Raw genomic sequence first — 21,175 nt, forward strand, 5'->3', positions numbered from 1 at the left:
TGAATAGCTTTTTCAAAGAGCCAGCACAGGCATATTGGGGCCAATGGCCTACTTCAATGTTGTAAGATGCCACTTAGTGAAAATTGGTAAAACAATGTAGAATAGGAGTAGACATTAAATTCTCCACTCCCAGAAGAATGGGATTTATTTTCATGTAATTCATGTAAACAAGGATTTGCTGTTCAGAGGTTAGGTGCTTGAATTCCTTTAAATGGAGATTAGTAGGCGAAAGCTCAAGATTAGCCGATACAGAGATTCAGGGGCCTCAGGGGTATGGGAAACAAACATGGCAAAAGAAATCTGGATCTGCCGCTCACAAAACTAATAGACTTTAGTGTTAAATATTAAAGCCACTTGTGCACATTCACAGAATTCTTTTGTTAGTGATTTGCAATAGAAGTGATTAGGCACCAGTTCCTTTAGATGCATGGCATGACAAAGCTTTTCACTGTGCCTCGGTACACGTGACAATAAATTCAATTCAATTCAGTATGAAAAATACCATACGGGATATGTCCAGCTGGACTATTTACCTTGTCCCATACTGTCATGATGTCTCATGCTTCACAGCTAAGGGACTTTTTTTTAATAGATACTTTTATTGAAAATTTAACATGGTTTTACAAGTTTACAAATAAAAAAACCCCAAGTATAAACAGTGACATACAATAAAATCTTAAATAAATAATAATCAAAATCTATCAAACAGAAAAAAAAGAGATACCGAGAGAAAAAAATGACAAAACTCAACTAACTACTAATCTAACCTACAACTAGCCAGAATGTATGATTAAATCTCTTACATTATTCAAGAAAAAAAAAATCGATGGATAACACAGAAATTGAGTAGTGAAATACATGCTCGGAATGTGTTAATGTCAGATCGTAACAAAACCTGTATTCGGGCGGGATTACTCACCCAAGGGGCCCCGGACCAGCCAGGTTCGCCTCAATTAAATAAAAGCCCTTGTTAGGATGACCGAAATATCTGTATTTGTGTAATTCAAGAAGGGCTGCCATACTTTATGGAATAATTCGGGTTTTTGGTGCACCATATTTATAAGGAAGGTAAGGTGAATATATTCCATGATTATTCTGTGCCAGTTCGAAAGTCACCAACCAATTTACCAAAATATTTTTCCTTGCACAAAAAGAGAGAATAGAAAATAATCTCTTCCAATAAGTGTGTCTCCTGTAGGAGAGCTATATCAACCCTTTCTTTCTTGAGGTTTTTCATTTTCTTCCTTTTCATTGGTGAATTACTCCCTTTGACATTGTAGGTGCACCATTTATTCGACTGATTAACCATAATCGTCCAGGCAAGCCCAAGACCCCTTGGGAGAAGAAACCCTATCCAAAACATCCCGAGCACAGAGCATATAAAATTCACAAAAATAAAGGATCTTTAATACACTCACATCAATATAATAAAAAACTATTTCTAAATAAAACGAACTTATTTAAACTGAGATTTTCGCCCATGTTCCCAGGGGGCATCACTTCCTTTCCAAAAGCCCATCATATCCTCTCCCAACCAGTGCCCCACCCTTGACCCAGGCACCCCACGATATGATATAAAAAATTCAAATATACTACAGAGCTAAAGTTAACAGTGAGTACCCTACCCCTCTCTCTTCCCCGCCCCCCACACACCAACACTGGATATATTTGGTAATGTTAATACCATGTATGAACATATATAATGATAAAATTACAGTCTCAGCAAATAATAATTAAATATAGGAATACAAAATAACAGGGGAAAACAACCCTGCTCCTAAAGACAGAGATAAAATAGGATAAGGTAACCCCCTCCCCCCACCTACATTAACTAGACCCCTCCAGTCTGTAAGGAGGAGAAAATCGCTAAGTGAAGAACAAATAAATAAAAATCTCTCCTCACCCCCTCCAGAGATAATATTAAACAGTAAGATAATGAAAGGGGAAAAAAAGGGGTAAACCGGGATGGGGGGAGGGCAAAACAACATCAATTAACTCTTACAATCTATCTAAGAGAGTCCAAAAATTCTATGGCCTACTCCGGCAATCCGAAGTTGTACACGGACCCTTCATGGCTAAAGTGTAGCGTCGCTGGGTAGCACACGGAGTACTGAATGTTTAAGTCCCTTAAACGCCTCTTCGCTTCGTCAAACGCCTTCCTCTTTCGGACCAAAGCTGGGGAAAAGTCTTGGAATAACATAATCTTGGATCTTTTATAAGTTGTGGCTTGGGGATCTTTCCCAAGATTTCTGGAAGCTTCCAAGAGCATCTGCCTCTCCTTGTAGCTCTGCAACCGGAACAGCACCAGGTGGGGGCCCTGGTTCAAGCCGGGCCCACATATTGTAACCCAGTAGGCCTATTCCACCCCTACCTGGCCTGATCCAGCCTCCAGATTTAACAGCTGTGGAAGCCACTGCTCGAGGAACGCTGTAAGCTGGCCTTCCTCTTCCCGTTCGAGAAGGCCCAGCAAATTTTTTCGATGATCTCGAGAATCTAAGATTTTCTAAGGTCCATACTCGCTGTTTGAGAGTCCGGACCCGATCCACGGCTGATTCTGCTATAGTCTTGGAGGTCGTGGCCTTTAACTCCGCCCCTCCGACTTGGCGCTCGATTTCCTTGATGTCTAGATCGTGCTTTTGAAGCGCGGCCGAGAGTGAATTCCATCTGCTCTGGGACTCTTCGATAAAGGCGTCGATCTTTGTGTCCAGTTTGGAGATTACTTCCACAAGGCTAGCCACTGTAGGTAAGTCACCCGGGGCGGCTGCGGATGCCTCTGCTGCAGCTCGGGAGGGTGTGGGGGGGGTTCCTGCCTGCTGAGAACTGCGGGCTCCTTTCTCCCTGGTCATTTTTACAGGAGATTAGACTGTTTAAATTTAGTACTGAGCAACTAATTACATTTAGTAAAAACTATTTTAAATGATTTGGTAAGTGTGGTGGTGGCGGGTGGCCTACTTTGCCTAAGTCTTCGGAGGAGCACTGTAGACTCAGACTTACTGGGTCGCCGCCATCTTGGATCTCCCCAGCTGAGGGACTCTTAACCCACTCTCACCTTTGTGCTAGAAGGTTTAGAGCTTCAAGTCCCAGTCCCCTGGGAACCTGAGCACATAATCTAGGCTGACACTGCTACATCAGAATTTTGGGACATTTGCATTGTCTAAGGTTTTGTCTTAAGATGAGACATTAAATCAGAGTTCAGACTATCCTCTCAGACACCCTTATCAGAACATTCAACAGGAGAGTTATCCATGGTGGCCTGGGCAATGTTGTTTCTCAAAAACATTTAATTATTTCATTTAAAAAAAATTATCTGGTCAGCATTGCATTGTGGAGAAAGTGAGGACTGCAGATGCTGGAGAATCAGAAAGTGTGGCTCTGGAAAAACACAGCAGATTAAACAGCATCCGAGGAGCAGAAGCGTCGATGTTTCGGGCATAAGCCCTTCATCAGGAATGTGGAGGAAGGGGACTGAGAGATAAATAAGGGGGTAGGGATAGGGCTGGGGGGAAGGTAGCTGGGAAGGCGATAGGTGGATGCAGGTGGGGGTTAATTGTGATAAGTCAGTGGGGAGGGTGGAGAGGATAGGTGGAAAGGAATATGGGTAAATAGGACAGGTCAAGAAGGCATTGCCAAGTAGGAGGGTTGGAGCTGGGATGAGATTGGAAGAGGAGTGATTTGGAAATCAGTGTAGTCGATGTTGATGCCATGTGGTTGAAGTGTCCTGAGGCTGAAGATGAGGTGTTCTTCCTCCAATTGTCAGGCGGCTTGGATTCAGCAGTGGAGGAGGCCCAGGACTTGTATGTCCTTGGGGAAGTGGGATGGGGAGTTGAAGTGAATGGCTACAGGGCAGTGGCGTTGTTTGGTTCGTATCTCCTGGAGATGTTCCCTGAAATGCTCCGCGAGTTGTGTCCTGTCTACCTGATGCAGAGGAGACAACGTCAAGAGCAACAGACAGAGTAGAATGAGACAGGGGGATGTGCAGGAAAATCTCTGTCGGATGTGAAAAGATCCTTTGGAGGTGTGAACAGAAGTTTTACACCTCTTGTGGTAGCAAGGGAAGATGTCGGGTGTAGTGGATGGGTTGATTGGGGGGGGGGGGGGGGCGTGGACTTAACGAGGGAATGACAGAGGGAATGGTCTCTGCAGAATGCAGACCAAGGTGGGGAAGAAAATATATCTCTGCTGGTGGGGTCTGATTGTAGGTAGTGGAAATTTGGAGGAGTTTTCTTTGTATAAACTGGCTGCCACGTTCCCAACAGTGTGAGAGAGATTGACTACATTTCAAAAGTATCTACTTGGCTGTAATGTATGTTAGGGGCCCTGAGGGCAGGGAAGATGCTGGTAGATAACAAGTCTGTAAAAATTTGAACTTGTTGATCCTTTTGCCATAACATAGCCATACCTGAAGGATACTTATTTTGACAGGACTTCTGCATAATCTACATCAATGGTTTCCAACCTTTGCAGTGTCAAGGCATACTTCAATGACACACACAATTCCACATAGCGCACAGCTTTCTCAGTTGACTTGAAGCTAATGCACATTGCCAAATCGGCACCCGTATGTGGTGTTGGAAGTTATGCATGCAGCGCTGTGGAAGCTTGTGCATGCCTAATTGGTAAGGGTGCCTGGTGTCAGCAGATAATGCCTTCAATAATAGACACCAAGGCTCCAGAGGAGAGGGGAGTTGAAGTGGGAGTGAGACTGCACAGATGCAGTCTCAGGTAAAACAGTGCTGCTTCCTGAAAATTTCAAGGCAATGTTCTTGGCTTTTCAAGTGCTGTGACACATCAGTTGAAAACTACTGTTCTCCCAAGCAAGTTTTGTCAGCTATTCCTTTGCAGCAGCGAAAACTGCAAGATTACTGAGCTGAAATATAGGCAAGAATCCAGATCATCTATGGGAAGTGGCTCAGTAGTTAGTACTACTGCTTCACAGTCGCTAGGGACTTGGGTTCGATTCTACCCTCAGGTGACTGTCTATGTGGAGTTTGCAAGTTCTCCCCATGTATGCATAGATTTCCTCTGGGTGCTCTGGTTTCCTCCCACAGCGCAAGGTATGTAGGTCAGGTGGATTGGCCATGGGAAATTGCCCATTGTGTCCAGGGATGTGCAGGTGAGGTGGATTAGCCAAAGGAAATGCAGGGTTACAGGAATAGGGTAGGGGATGGGTTGGTGGGATGCTGTTTGGAGGGTTGGTGTGGACTCAATGGGCCAAATGGCATGCTTCCACACTATACGGACTCTCAGATCTGCCTTTGTAGCATCAACTGTATGCTACTGATCTTGAATGGAGGGAAAAGGCGACCAATTTGAAATTCTTGAGAACTGAGTACAGACAAAGAATTTTGCAGTCCAATCTGGAAAAGATAAAACTCATTTAGGCTGAACTGAGAGAGATTATCCAAAACTCTGGCACATGACATCGGCTGTTAACAACAGCAGGTAAGAATGAGAGACACGCAGCAACCCCAATTGACTGGAACAAAAAAACAGGGGATGAAGGGCTTTTGCCTGAAACATCAATTTCTCTGCTCCTCGGCTGCCGCCTGACCTGCTGTGCTTTTTCAGCACCACTCTGATCTAAACTCTGGTTTCCAGCATCTGCAGTCCTCACTTTTGCTTGGAACAAAAAAACTCCATGTTATGATCATCTGACCAGAGACCTTTGCAAGACATGGTCACGTTGCCAATGGAACAGGGTTTCCAATTAGCTTATTTCTCATAGTGGCTGTTAATGACAACTCACTATGGAACTAACCTGTTAAGAGTGGGCTGATCCACACAGACCAAGCTCGGCTTGCCAATTTACACTTAACGCACTAATCCAGCCTGATCAGGGTGGATGTGACACCATTGATCTGGGCAGACTTTTGAGGAGGTGGGGGAGAAGAAGAGTTAGGAGAATATCAGCCAATGATCTTATACTTGAACAATACCAGTCAAAAACAGCCTACCCTTCATTAGTATCTCTGTGAAATGGGATCAGGTTTGATTGTAAGACCTCCCAAGATTGAAGAACCAGCCAACACTCAGTCTGTGCTCACATATAGAGTGCCCATTGGGGTATTGTAGTGTCAGAGAATTGGCAATGCTAGTGGCATAATATTGGTTAGAGACAAAAAAAAGTCTGCAGATGCTGGAATCCAAGGTAGACCAGCAAAAGGCTGGAAAAACACAACAAGTGAAGCAGCATGAGGAGATGGAGAAGTCAAGATTTTGGGTGTAATCATAATATCGCAGATCAACTAAACACTCCCCATCAGATCTAATTGGCGTGTGTAGATAACCACAGGAGGCCCCCAAAGCAATTTTACAGTCAAGTACTTTAGTTGGCATCAATCATTATAATGTAGGAAACTCCACAGCCCATTTGCACACCACAAGATCCCACAAACAGCAATACATTTGATCAAGGTGACCTGTTTTTGGTGATGTTGGCACACACGTAAACTTTAGCCTGGATAACATGTCAGGAGAGAAGAAAGGTAAAGGTTTGGAGTGAAAAAATGCACTTGCTGTGACTGCTAGTGATGAGAGACTGCACAAGGCATTAATGAAAATGTTTATAGTCGGTGCAATCATCAGCTTCTGGCAGTGAAATACATTGAAGATATGTAGTTGTTTTGGGGTACATGAGAATTACTCATTTTCTTCCAGTTTCATAACTCTTTGAAATCCCAATTGCTTTATAATCCTTGCATTCAGCAGATAAATGTTTAGAAATCTGTACCTCACAGTAGTTGATCTCCAAGTTGCTAATTTAGGGACAGAAAAGTGAGCCAGGATTTCCAGCTTCAGGTCACCAGTTGAGTGACACTCTTGCTTCCTGAACACACATGCATTTGGGAGCTGGAAGAGGAAATACCTTACTAAACTACTGAGTTGTGGGCGAATATTCTGTATTAACCTATCAGTCAAGAGGACACAGAAATAGCGAGTTTTGAGAAGATTTGTAGGTCAGGTTGAGGTTCTGGATGTAAGTTTGCTCGCTGAGCTGGAAGGTGCATTGTCAGATGTTTCGTCATCAGATGAAGCTTCGTCCAGAGGCCCACTGAAGATGTTGCATAGTATGGTGACGAAACGTCTGAAAATGAACCCTCCAGCTCAGTGAGTAAACCTACATCCAAATTCCATGACTATGGGCATTGACAGTAATTTTTGTATTAATTACTAAAGGTTGGACTCAAAAGTTTCTATCATTATGTAGTTACAGGAAGAGACCATTCAGCCCCCTCAAGCCTCACTATTCAATTAGATCATGATTAATCAATATATTAACTCCATTTACTACCATAGATCTGTAACCCTTTAATACATTTGACTAACAAAAATCTATCAATCCCAGTGTGAAATTTTCCAACTAACCTCCAACTTTCCAAACTGCTTTCTGAGTGAGAGTATTGCCAGTTTCCACTACCATGTATGTTTAGAAGGGCATACTAATGCCAGTCTGAAACTCTAATTGTAAGGTTTAGTTACCACGTTGTGCACTTCTCCATTAAAGCAAACAATTACTACTGATCTACCATGCCATAAAGTCCTAGTCATATAGCACAGAAACAGATCCTTCAGTCCACCTAGTCCATGCTGAACATAATCCAAAACTAAACTAGTCCCACCTGCCTGCTCCTGACACATATCCCTCCAAACTTTTCCTATTCAGGTAATTATCCGAGCGTCTTATAAATGTTAGTTTCTTTTAAATCACTGCAAACATCTCAATGAGTTTCTGCCCATTACAGTGAATAGAAATCAGGCAGGAGAGGTGGCAAATTCCAGAGTATGCATTTAATTATCCTGGACATTCTCTCAGAACAGAAGTGTCCGTTTCTGGTTAGGCGGCACTTTGTTCAACATTCTCCCTTGATCGGTTCATAAAGACTCACCACTTCAAAGATTTGATCTGATCCCCAGTGTCATAGGATGAGAAGTTTGATCATGTGGATTGGACTATGAATATTGTCATCTCTATGACTGAGTGGCTGGCGCTGTCACTGAAAAGGAAAGTAGGCTCCTGTTTCTCTCCCAGCACACTGCCTGTCACAGCAGATTTCATCATGCAAAATCGCTGAAGGCCTCCCTCGGTTAATCAAAGCAGCATGTGCTACAGTCTTTCTATTCACATCACTCAGCTATTTTCCTCAGCTTCTGCAAAACAAAAACCTGAACTGCCAAATCCTTGGCTGGCTGATGGTCACCTTCCTTGTGTATGCAGTAAAGGAATCAAACAGTTCTCCATGGTACAAAACTGGAACTTCAGCAGGGACAAATGTTTTTGCAGCTCTGGGACTTGGGCTTGTGTTCAATAATGAATGACACCGCATGTGTCCAAAGATAGTGCAGCTAATTTTGGTGCATTTGTCCAGCTCCCCAGGGAAATCACCAAATGCTCCCATACTGTGCACAAGCAATGAAAGAACAGAGTGAGTGAATGTGATATCTGGGAGCTGTTTCTCCATAACTGCAGTTCCGTCCTCACAATCTGCTGCGGATGTAGTGACGGGCTTTAAGTCTTCAGCAGGCTATTTGTACCTGATGAGGTAGTACTAATGCTAACATAAGAACGGTACTCATATAGTACTGAAAGATTTAATAAATTATCTTGAGAGCTCTTATTATTTGCATATATTTCCATCACCAGTGTGGACCACGCGTGGGCGAGGACTGTGACATATGGTTATAAAGGGCAGCACACTGCCCTCAGCATGTCATGCTACAAGCAGCCCTAGTAAGGTGGAGACTAAGAACTTTTCTAACATTGGGTCACAGTGATGAGACCACAAGTATGCCTCCTTCACATATATTGCATACTAGCTGTGAGGCATAACCCGATATGTGTACAAACAGTTGTTCAAAAGGATTGGTAAAAGGAAAACTGCAGACCCTTAGGTCATGGATGTCAGAGACTAAAAGGGACTTTTGTTAAACAGTAGATTATATGGCATTCTGCCTCCATTGCGTAAACACATTAGCATTCAAGGTCATGCAACTTTGAGATGAGTGTGGGTTTCGGATGCTTTATTGTTCACTGGCATCCTGCCTGCAGGGTGACTTGCATCTATTTTGCCCACCTCTTTGACTTTTCACCCCTCCTCATGAGGCAGCACATTTTGTCAAATAATAATAAATTCTCCCAGTACGATGTCCAAGCTGTCATCTTTTTTGTATGTAAAGCTAAATAATTATCAGCAAGCTATTCAACCACACAAGGCATCACATTCAAACTTGCTGTTCTCCTCATCCTGTAAGCATTTGACCAGGAATATTAAATGGTGCAAGGGTGGCTTATTGCCCCCACCCTGTTTAGAGGAGGTATTCAGTCCCCAGTTAAAACCAATTGCCTGCGTAACCATCAGGGATTCAACTCTGGAGGAAAGATAACAAGGCAAGTTGACAAAATCTACTGAAATAAATCATAATTTCTTTTGCAACTATATTTTCAGAAGTGATCTTTAGTATTGGAACGAGGGCCAGGTGGATCTCATTGAGTGCGAGAACCCTGAGTGGCCCGGGTTAAGAACCCCAGTCAGGGAGCCCTGGCTGACAGGAGTCTGAGAGATTCTGCTCCTTCTAGGGACTGGCTCTGAGCTGGCTGGTCAGAGTCCATGTACTGTGCACGGGTAAATAAAGGGTGACTTGGTGACAGTATACCGGCCTGTGTGGAGTTTTTTTTTCAGGATCTCAATGCCAAATGTCATCAGACACTAATGTCGCACTGATGCATACCTAAGAAATAGTCTGACAATGTAATGAGGTACACTTTGGGGTAAAGTACAACAATCTTAACTCTGAAAGTGAACATAAGCTGCTCTTCAACTTGAATGCATAATGCTAACATTGGGTGCAAAAATGGAGAAGAGGAGTGCTCTATCTTAACTTTAATAATTTGGACACTGACCCCTTGCTCCCAAGGAAGAAATAACCACCTTAAAATGTTGACATTGCTTGGTTATTGAAAATGCAGAAGGTTGTTTTAAAAAAAAATACAATGGCTCAACTACAAACAGAAAATATAGCAGGAGACAGGAGCAGAAAAGTCTGAAAGGGGAAGTACAGACATTTTACTGGTTGCATTAGTGATTACTATAATTAAAAATAATAATGGAGAGAGGACATGGCTGAAAGGTAGGGGAACTAGAGCAATGTTAACTGAGTTCACAGCAAATGACTGTGTATTTCAGCAGCAGTGTACACATTCTAGTAGTATCCCTCTCAACTGTCCTGGTTTAATCAGGATGGCCTGACTCTGTAAGCTAATTTCAGTCCTGTACTGGTGTTCCTTCTTCAAAACAACAGTCGCAGAAGTTTAAACACTACCCCAAGTTATAAGGTTGCTCATTCTGCTGGGACTGGAGGTATAGAAGTGTAAGGAATGTTGATAGTTGCCAAATTGAGAGTTCTCACTAGCTGTAGACCTATGTCACGAATTGCTAATGTGGCCAATGAATCAATCCTGGAAGGTTTTAGTTATTTAAATCAAACTGTTATTCTTTTAAATTTTAAGCGATTGGATGCAACACATTCTATTTCCTTGAATTACAGATGCTTGCTGCACAGCGAACATAAAGGATAAAGTGAATACTTCACCAGAGGCTGTGTCCTGGAACCAATGTGGACGCTTGAGCACAAAGTTAGTACAACATTTGATATTTAAAAAATCACTTTTCTTCATAGGCTGTTTTCAGTAGTCGCATGAAGTGGATATGTACTGATATGTGTTGACCAAAGGAAAGAATAATTAATTGGAGAATGGAGCCTTTTGAGACAGAGAGAAGAGCAGGTCCAAGACTAATATTTTAAATTTAAATAGGAGCAATTGAGAAGACTGGCTAAACTAAACGAGCAAATTAGGACGGTGGCTCAGTGGTTAGCACTGCTGCCTCACAGCACCAGGGTCCCAGCTTTGATTCCAGCCTCGGGATGTCTGTGTGGAGTTTGCACATTCTCCCTGTGTCTGTGTGGGTTTCCTCCGGGTGCTCTGGTTTCCTCCCACAGTCCAAAGATGTGCAAGTCGGGTGAATTGACCACGCTAAATTGCCCATTGTGCTAGGTGTATTAGTCAGAGGGAAATGGGTCTGGGTGGGTTACTGTTCGGAGGGTCGGTGTGGACTGGTTGGGCCGAAGGGCCTGTTTCCAAGGGAATATATATATATATATATATATATATAGTCAATAGAGAAGCAATTAACAGAACAGCAATATTCCCTTGATAAAGAAAAAGTTAGATAGTTTTTTTTCACTTTAAGCTTTTTATTATGATTATGGGCAGCAGTAGTGCAGTGATCATGCCACAGAACTGATAATCTAGAACTCCAGGCATGTTCTGGGGACATGGGTTTGAATCCCAACGTAGCAGATGATGAAGTCTGAATTGACAAAATCTGGAATTAAATACTGGCCTGATGGTGACCTCATAACCACTGTCAAATATCATTTTTTAAAAAAGTACCTGGTTCATTAAGGCCCATTTGAAGGAAGGAAATCTGTCATCCTTAATTGGCTTAGCCTATATGTGACTCTAGAGCCATAGAAATGTGGTTGACTCTTAACTCCCCACTGAAATGGGCTACCACACTACTCAATTGTATCAAATTGCTACAAAGGCTGAAGAAAGGAAAGAAACTAGACATACCATTTGGCATCAATCAAAGGAGCAAAAATAACAATGGCAAACCTAGCCCTGTCAACGCTGCAAAGTCCTCTCAGTTGCATCTATGGTTTTGTGCCAGAATTTAAGAGAACTGTCACAAAGACTAGTCAAACAACAGGCTGAAAGTCATTCTCACAGAAAAGTACTCTATTCTCAATGGCCCAGATATCACCATCACTACCCCTAGTACTTCTTGTCACACTGTCAAAACAGACCAAGCAGAGCTGGCAGTCCGTTATGTACTTTTTCGGTGTGACTTGCCCTGCCAATTCTTGACATCGATTCCAGAAAACATGAAGTCTCATAGCTTCAAGTTTAACATGGACAAGGAAACCTCCTGCCAATTATCACCTACTGAACCTCCTTGAGTGACGAATCAATAATCCTCCAAGTTGAACAGCACTTGGAGGAACTACAGAGGGTGACAACAGGACAGGGACTTGAATGTCTGTCATCAAGAATAGCTCAGTAGCACCACTACAGGTGGCACTGCTCGAGCCCTAAAGGTCACAGCTGCTAGATAGGGTCAGCCTTTCGTGATATGGGAAACGCAAGAGGATAAAAGCAATCTGCCTGTTGCAGATGCATTTTTCAGTGACAGTATCAATTCATTCCAGAAACTAACTCCCATTTTCTCCATGGGGACACATGGCACCATTTGACAACAAGCTTACCAACACCTGTGCGGTGTGACAGGAATTCATGATATCATTCAAATTACATTTAGGTAAAGAATAACTCCTGGCAACTCCATGGTTTACACAAAGAAAGTGAGGAGCCACGCCCAATGAATAGTCTGAACCAAAGCTATTTATACAAACTAGAAGGTCCCAAGTTTGATTGCCTTGTCTGAGTTCCAATAAGTACTCTTAGTTACAGCAGAAATTGATGATGACAGCACTTCAAATAACCACAGTGCCCTGAGCTATAAAAGAGATAAATCAGCCATGATTTCAATGACTCCTGCTGTAACTGCATGGCTGAACATGGACTGCATTGGGGCATATGGAAAATTGCTCTTGCCAGCAGAACCAAAGGGAGGAAAAAGAAAAATGATTGGGTATTCTATGCCTCAAGGTTTTACTCATATAAAGGAAAGCAATGCTACAGTACATTAATAAATTTCTTTTCTCTCTAGGTGCGAGCAATTCTTCAACCAGTTGTCATGTTTCTATCGCTGCTCCCCAGATGTTACAATTTGGGCAAGCCCAAGGCATTCCAATTCTCTTCTGAATGTACCTCTCTGTCAGGGCTTTTGTGACCAATGGTAAGTACAATAATGCTCCTCCAGCTACTTAAGGACTGAACAATTCATATTTGAGTATACTGGGCACAAACACAAGTCGTATGGTGAATCACAACATCCTTTCACTCAAGCATCTGCGTTTAGACAGAATCCTTCATCTTTGTTACCTGTAAGAATCAACACAAAGCAAAACATCTCTAGGTACTTCACAAGAATGTCATCAAACAAATTTTTTTTCTTTAAATTAATGAGATGTAAGTGTTGTTGTCAAGATGGAAGCTCATTTTTAAATGCCCCTTGTGAACATGATGATAAGCTTCCACCTTGAATCGCTGCAGTCAATGTGGTGAAAGTGCACTAAGCAGTATTGCTAGAGAGAAAGTTCAAAGATCAACGCCAGTGAAGGAACAGCATTGTAATTACAAAGGTATATTAGGACAAATTGGGCAATCATATAGTTTTTAAGTACTGTCTCAAAGGATGAAAGAGTAGTGAGGAGACTTGGTGAGGGAATTTCAGAGCTTGGGAAACAGAAAGCATGACAAGCAATATGGGATGAGGAAATAAGGAATGCACATGACTGAGAATGAACCCATTATCCTCTCTCTCTATCTTCTATCTACTTACCAATTACAAACATATATCACTGGATTACATTTAGGAAGATTCCACTTCTCTCCATAACATTGCTCACCTTTCAGCTCAAGTGATCTAAATGTCAAGTGTCAGAAGGTTGTTCCAAAGTGGGGAGTCTTCTGTTCATGGTATAAGTGTTGACCCGGCCTTCAAATGACATATTTGCTGCAAGACCAGTGATGATGATTACCAAAGGGATGATTTTCTGATTTTTGCCATCCTTAAGCCAAGATTAGTTTACTGTCCCAATGCTCGCCCTCAAAGATCAATTAAACCCACCTAGGCCAGGGGCTAAGTTGAACATATTCTTGGTCTTGAGACTCCACTACTCCTTTGATAGAGTTGGTGAGATATCAGAAGAGTGATGAGACAGAACTAATTTCCTGATTCTATCCCAGTTCTGAAAATGCAGCGGACTCTCAGTTTGCAACCAGGCCAAGAGATAACATTTTGCAGTGGATTCTACCAAGTTTCTGTTTCCACAAACATTTTCAAATAGTAATAACCTGATGGAAAACTCTGTCCCTGGGTTATTTTATCAGCAATGGTAGCTAGAAAAATCAGACAAGAGAAACTCACCAAGGGAACTGCTGCTATCCCTCCCACTTGCTGCCACTCTCGTTATACACTGGTGGGTGAATGAAATGACTGTTGTGAAACCAAACCAAGATGAACAGAAACCACAAATGCTTTAGTCATTGATCTCAACTTGAGGGCTAACGGGCTGTGGGGCATTACCAGTAACCTAGTCTTGCAGAAGAAGGGAAAATAGTCATGTATGATGATTCCTGCTTGGCTTGTATTGACATTTACTGCTGTGTGCAGGTTATGCTTTTTTTATACAATCATAGGCACGGTGAAGAAAGTAGCTATTTGGCCACTGCGCCTCTGTCATTTCATTGAAAAGGTTCTTCAACCAGTCCCAGTACATTTGGGACTTGAGAATAGTGAGTGGGGGAGTGGAGGGGGTGGTGGAGATCCATACAAGCTTTTCCTTTAATCTGAATTTTTTTCAAGTAACGATCTACCCTTGAATCTGCTTCCACTATCCTTTCAGCCATTCAAGCAGTGCAATGCTACCACCACCCCCCCGCGCCCCCCCCCACTGTTGGTCTTTTGCCATTTATCTTGATGCTTGTGGTGCCATTCACCCATTGCAGGTGAGCTTGACTTCTTCCCATAGCCAAATATTTTGTCAGCCCAAGAACAGCAATTTGGCCAAACTACAAGGAAGTCTGGGCACACATAGATTCATTACTGTACTCCTGATGAAGGGCTTTTGCCCGAAACGTCGATTTTACTGCTCCTCGGATGCTGCCTGAACTGCTGTGCTTTTCCAGCACCACTAATCCAGACACATAGATTCATGCAGTTCCATGTCAATAGAAGTGATGGGAAAGGAGGAACCTTGAGCTGAGAGAAGTCTCTGTGGCGCAATTGGTCAGCGCTTTCCGCTGTTAACCAAAAGGTTAGTGGTTCAAGACCACTCAGGGACGGAGCAATTGCTTTAGGGTGGCACGGTGGCTCAGTGGTTAGCACTGCTGCCTCACAGCACCAGGGACCCGGGTTCAACTCCAGCCTTGGATGACTGTCAGCGTGGGTTTCCTCCGGGTGATCCAGTTTCCTCCCACAGTCCAAAGATGTGCATGTCAGGTGAATTGGCCATGCTAAATTGTCTGTAGTATGAAGTGCATCAGTCAGAGAGAAATGGTCTGGGTGGATTACTCTTCAGAGGGACGGTGTGGACTTGTTGGACCAAAGGGCCTGTTTCCACACTGTAGGGAATCTAATCTAAAACATTCACCAGTGAAGTAGTTTTATGATTGCTTACTCAATAAAAAAAATTGTTAAAGCAGGATTGCTGGGTCACATGCCAAAACAAGTCAGCACAATAGATACTGTTAAACTCATTCATTTCTAAACCACCTTTTAGTGGGAGTACTGGTGGTGATTATGGCTGTTCTCAAGCACTTCCATTTTCCCTCGACAGGTACAAAGCATGCGAGAATGATCAAACCTGCGTTCGGGACTGGAATGCAGATTTGAAAAGGTCAAATCGTACTTGGGGCATCTGCACCTCGGACTGTATTCCTTTCAGTAAGGTAGGAACAGTGGTGAGGTTACAGCTGCTAGTGCAGCTCCAACAACAAAGACTGAAACGATGGTAAAATTAACATAATATTACTCTCCTATTGGCTTGATCCGCAGTATCAGAATGTTGAGGCCCACACCTCGTAATCTGATAGAATTTCAGAGCAATTGGCTCATCTGATGAGTTGTTCCAATGTTCCTCCCTCAACGGGGAGAAGGGTGCAACAAATCATGTGCCGCAAGGTTGTGGGATCTTGCTATGCAAAAAAAAAACGACCTGCAAAGCAGTGAACGTGCCTCAGTGCGATTTGGCACATTTGGAAGGTAGTGCAACAGATTCTGGAAGGCAGAGCAAGGTGGAAATCCTGCTTTTCATTTTCTCCCAGATGAAAAATGTTTTGCTACGACAGTAGCTCAAGAGTGACAGGACTCCCACCAATGATCGCAGTCCCCCTCCACAGCCAAGCTTGTAAGAGTTGGAGCAGAAGCGCCAGCGTTCCCCCAAAGAAGAAGGCAGGCTGGCAAAGTTGGACTCAATTGCCTCCAGCTATGCTAAAGCAGCTTATCAGTTCATTCATCACGGAGAAGCAACTATATTCGGGGCTTGAGAATGGCGAGTGGGGGAGTGGAGGGGGCGGTGGAGATCCTTAGAAAATAAGAAGTGATTTTTTTAAAAAGTCTGCATTGTTCACTCAAATGCCTGTGAATTGTAAGGCGTGGGTTTAAAATTGCCTAGAAAGCTCTGTCAGATCTCATTTTCAACTGAGACACCAGAGGCTTGAGACTCCAACACCCCTTCCGCTGCTTCAGGTCAATGATTCGTGAAGACACATTACATTTAACGTCACCAAATAATGCAGGGAACATATCATCTTAATCGATTTGATGTGGAGTATCGCAGATGGCAAGGCCCAGAGCAGCTCTTGAAGAAGGAGAATGTATCTCAAGTAGTTTAATCTTCCTCAGATTATAATCATTAAAACCTCAAGAGTGACGGAATTTTAAAAACAGGAAAGGTGGCTGCTGAAGCAGGAAATATACTTTAGGAAGCAATTACAGCCTATCCTTCATGCAAATAATCTGACTGTTTTCAGTTGTATTTCAGCATTAGCTTCTCATTTTACGCTGTCATTTACATTGATCTTGTAACCAGACATAAGACTCTATTTTCTCAAGCATGAAATGCCTTTGCATTATTTATAAAAGCAAATTACTGCAGATGCTGGAATCTGAAACCAAGAGAAAATGCTGGAAAATCTCAGCAGGTCTGATAGCATCTGTAAGGAGAGAAAAGAGCTGACGTTTCGAGTCTAACTGACCCTTTGAGTCTAACTGACCGTCGATGACTATTTCGTTGCGGCTTCATGCTCTCGCCCTGACCTGGAAAAATTCATAAACTTTGCTTCCAGTTTCCATCCCTCCATCACCTTCACCTGGTCCATCTCTGACACTTGCCTTCCTTTTCTTGACTTTTCTGTCTCCATTTCCAGCAATAGACTATCCACTAACATCCATTACAAGCCTCACTGGCTCCCACAGCTATCTGGACTACAGCTCTTCTTACCCTATGTCCTGTAAGGTCTCTATCCCTTTCTTTCAGCTCCTTCGCATCTGCCGCATTTGTTCCAATGAGGTCACTTTCCAAAGTGGTGCTCTTAATATGTGCTCCTTCTTCTCCAACCATGGCTTCCCACCTACAGTTGTTGACAGAGCTCTCAACAGCGTGCAGTCTATCTCCTGCGCCATGACCCTCACCCCCTCCCTCCCCTCCCAGAACAAGGATAGGGTCCCTCTTGTTCTCACCTTTCATCCCACTAGCCTTCACATACAAAGAATAATCCTCCGCCAGTTTCACCAACACCAACACAACGCTACCACTAAATACATCTTCCCTTCCCTCCCCCAGTCAGCATTCCACAGAGATCGTTCCCTCAGGGACAACCTAGTCCACTCCTCCATCACACCTAACACCTCTCCCATCACACATGGCACCTTCCCATGCGATCGCAGAAGGTGCAACACCTGCCCCTTTACCTCTTGGTCACCATCCAAGGCCCCAAACACTCATTTCAAATTAAGCAGCTTTTCACTTGTACCTCTTTAAATTTGGTCTATTGCATTCGTTGCTCCCAATGTGGTATCCTTTATATCGAAGAAGCAAAATGCCGACTGGGTGGTCACTTTGCTGAGCACTTTCGGTCTGTACGCAATCAGGTCCCAGACCTTCCCGTGGCTTGCCACTTCAACACACGATCCTGCTCCCATACCCACATGTCTGTCCTTGGCCTGCTGCAATGTTCCAGTGAAGCTCAACGCAAACTGGGGGAACAGCATCTCATCTTCTGACTAGGCACGTTACAGCCTGCCGGTCTCAACATTGAATTTAACAACTTCAGATGATTATCCCATCTCGACCCCTCTGTTTTCATTCTGCTCCATAATTTTATTTCATTTATTTTATTTATCTTTTTAAATTTTTTTTCACTGTTTTCTACCTCTTATTTCTTGGTTGTCTCTCTTTCTCTCGCTCCCCACTCTCTCATCACCTTTTTCTCTCCTCTTCCCCCTTTGCTACCCTTCTCCCTTTCTCTGTTTTCCATTTTGCCTCCCCATCCCCCACATATTTTGTCACACAGCGCTGGCTTCAGCCCTGGTCATTCACAGCTCCTAATCTCCCTATAATCTCTCTATGCACTGTCATTATCACCTCTTTATTTTGCTTCTGGAGCCATGACTCACCTTCTCTCAGCCTAGTATACATACCTCCCTATTTCTCTCCATTTTTTTAGCTTTGACAAGGGGTCAGTTAGACTCGTAATATCAGCCCTTTTCTCTCCTTACAGATGCTGCCTGACCTGCTGAGATTTTCCAGCATTTTCTTTTTTGGTTGCATTATTTATAGACTGCTAAAGTATTTCCATGAAACAAAACCAGAAATTGCTGGGGAAGCTCAGCAAGTCTGGTAGTATGGAGAGAAAGCAGGGTTAATGGTTCAAGTCCAGTGACCCTTCTTCAGAGCTGAAGCTGCTGCCAGACCAACTGAATTTCTCCTGCAATTTCTGGTTTTGTTTCAGATCTTTAGCATCCATAGTTATTTGTTTTATTAAAGAGTTGCCATGGTTGCGAAGTAGCACCTCTTTGTCTGTTGCTGCTATTTCTCATTTTTGGCAACTACGGTGTTTTGTCAAACGATAAGTCTACCCAACACAAGAGCTGTACTGAGAGCAACAGAACCATTTGAGTCACTTATTGGGTTCAGACTATTTTGATAGTTTAGCCAATAGAGCAGGTTAGAAACATAGAAACAGCTTAGAGGGAAGCCATTTGTTCCATTATGTTTGTGCTGGCTAGCAGTAGTGCAATCCAGCACAGTTCTTACTTTCAGCTCTCATTGTGTAGACCTGTGTGGCATAATCTAAGTATTTTTTACAAATGTGATGAGGATTTCTGCTTTTAGCACCATTTTAAGCAGTATTTCAAAACCCTTTGGAACAAAAGATTTTTCAATACCCCTCTCATTCTCAATCAGTTTTTTTTAATGTGTGCCCTGGTTGTGGTCCTCTCTGCTAAGGAAAACAAATCCTTCCCATCCACTCTTGCTCGGTCCCTTTTAAAATTTTATATATTTCAAATAAATCTCCCTTCAGCTTTCTTCATTTTGAAGGAAATAATACAGACCCACCTTTAAAAAAAGGACTGCAGATGCTGGAAATCAGAAACTAAAACAGAAAATACTGGAAAAAAACTCATCAAATCTAGCAGCATCTGTGGAGAGAAATTACAGTTCACACTTCAGGTCCAGTCACCCTTCTTCAGGCCTATCTAATCGTTCTTCAAAGCTAAAGTTCTCCTGGTAACATCTTAGTAAACCTCCTCTGACTGTGATCTTGTAATGTGCCACATGCACAAGTTCACAAGCAAATATTGTCCCACACTGTGAATGCACTTTAATTCATCTACTAAAATGTGTTTGTTAAATTGAAAATACTTTTCTTTCCTCGTTAATTTATTTGGTCCGTTTGGTTGCACTCTCCTCATTTGAGGTGAAAAGATTTGGGATCGAACCCCATTCCTGGACTTGAGCACATGATTGAGGGTCAGAAATCATTGCAGTACTGAGAAAGATGTGCATTGCTGCCAAATGGCAACATGTTAAGCCATTACATCATTTACCTGCTTGTAAGCCACAAAAGATCCCACAGAAAGAAGAAGGAAGTGTTGCTGGTATCCTGGCAACGAATTCCTTCTTGAGCACCACTACAATGATCGGATAAATTAGCCACGTTTACCCATCGTGGATTGTGCACGAACTGATTTCTGTGTTTACTTATATGACAACGGTGACTATACTTCACAAACAATTCATTGATTGGCACCTAAAAGGTCCATGCTCTTTCTTCCTAACATTTGGTTTGCAGCCAATCGGCTGGGACAAAGGGAAGCAAACAGCTTGCCATGAGGATTCTGAAAAATCAAACAAACCAACAAGTATGGATAAGTACGCTTCATCCAAATTATCAACACCGAGTAATTGACAGTATTAAGCTGCAAAGATCAATGTTCAGAAGATAAGAAGGCATATGATGATCACTGTTTTAGAATAAAACAAGGTTGGAAACAGTAAACTGACCCAAAGGGGTTCTGCTGATTGCAGGAATTGAAAGAAAAATGCAGAGATACAAGTTCCTGGTCCTTTACTACCTAGCTAAAATCAAGAATATACAGGGTTGGGATAATTTGAACTTTTGGGGTATACATTAGCTGCACTTGAATGACTGGATCTTAAACCAGATGAACCAAGTGCACTTAGGGAAATGCCAAAAGTGATTGGAAGCATCACAGAAAACCGTGAGCTATTTTGATTCCAGGCATCTAGCCCAGCCCTATACATTCCTAAGTCTACTGCAAATATTAATACTTTCTTGTTCAAGGAGAGGAGAAAGAAAGATTGGATCAGAATCAATACATTAAGAATTTTATAACGTTGGACTCCAGATAGAGGCCGATTGGGTAAGGGGGTCAGGTGTAGCTTTTAAATTATTGTTTTATATTGGGCAAGTATTTGATGGCCTATAAGTTGCACCACTGCTGAATAATCAATATCAGTCAAATAGTGTCTGGATGACATTAAGCTTGCATATTAAAGTCTAAAGCTTGGAGAGCAAGCTACAAAAAATAATAGGAGATTTGAGATCCTGAGAAAGAACAAGTTAGAATGAGAAACAAAGCAATGAATTTTGATGTATGCGCAATGTAGAAGACTCAACTCAACAGATTCACATTGGTGTTTATTCTCCATATGAACCTCCTTCCGTCCCTCTTCCTCTAACCCTTTCTAATTTGCATTTTTTTGTTGCTTGTGTTATCTAGCTTTGCATTGAAAGTGAGTTTCACACTTTAATATATTTCCCCTCTGATTCACTTGCCTCCCAATCCCAGTCCTTACTGAGGAATGCTTTCTTAGAGTCCTGCATCAGCCAATAACTCACTCAAATGTTTGCTGTTCATCTGTGACCTTGACCAGTGAGCACAACGGTAAATGGGCCATCCAT

At 42.6% G+C, this 21,175-nt stretch overlaps 1 protein-coding gene and 1 non-coding gene across 2 annotated transcripts in view; both read left to right on the top strand.

Moving 5' to 3' along the window:
* Positions 1-21,175, top strand: part of LOC132835859 (riboflavin-binding protein-like) — a 54,781-nt gene that overhangs the window by 27,847 nt on the left and 5,759 nt on the right. Inside the window, exons 4-6 of the mRNA XM_060854955.1 lie at positions 10,543-10,630; positions 12,789-12,917; positions 15,523-15,634. Of these exons, the coding sequence (XP_060710938.1) occupies positions 10,543-10,630; positions 12,789-12,917; positions 15,523-15,634 (329 nt within the window). The remainder of the gene's footprint in view (positions 1-10,542; positions 10,631-12,788; positions 12,918-15,522; positions 15,635-21,175) is intronic.
* Positions 14,955-15,028, top strand: trnan-guu (transfer RNA asparagine (anticodon GUU)). Its single transcript has one exon. It is a non-coding gene; the product is annotated as a tRNA-Asn (tRNA).

Source organism: Hemiscyllium ocellatum, chromosome 45 (assembly GCF_020745735.1).
Source record: "Hemiscyllium ocellatum isolate sHemOce1 chromosome 45, sHemOce1.pat.X.cur, whole genome shotgun sequence".
NCBI classification, from domain to species: domain Eukaryota; kingdom Metazoa; phylum Chordata; class Chondrichthyes; order Orectolobiformes; family Hemiscylliidae; genus Hemiscyllium; species Hemiscyllium ocellatum.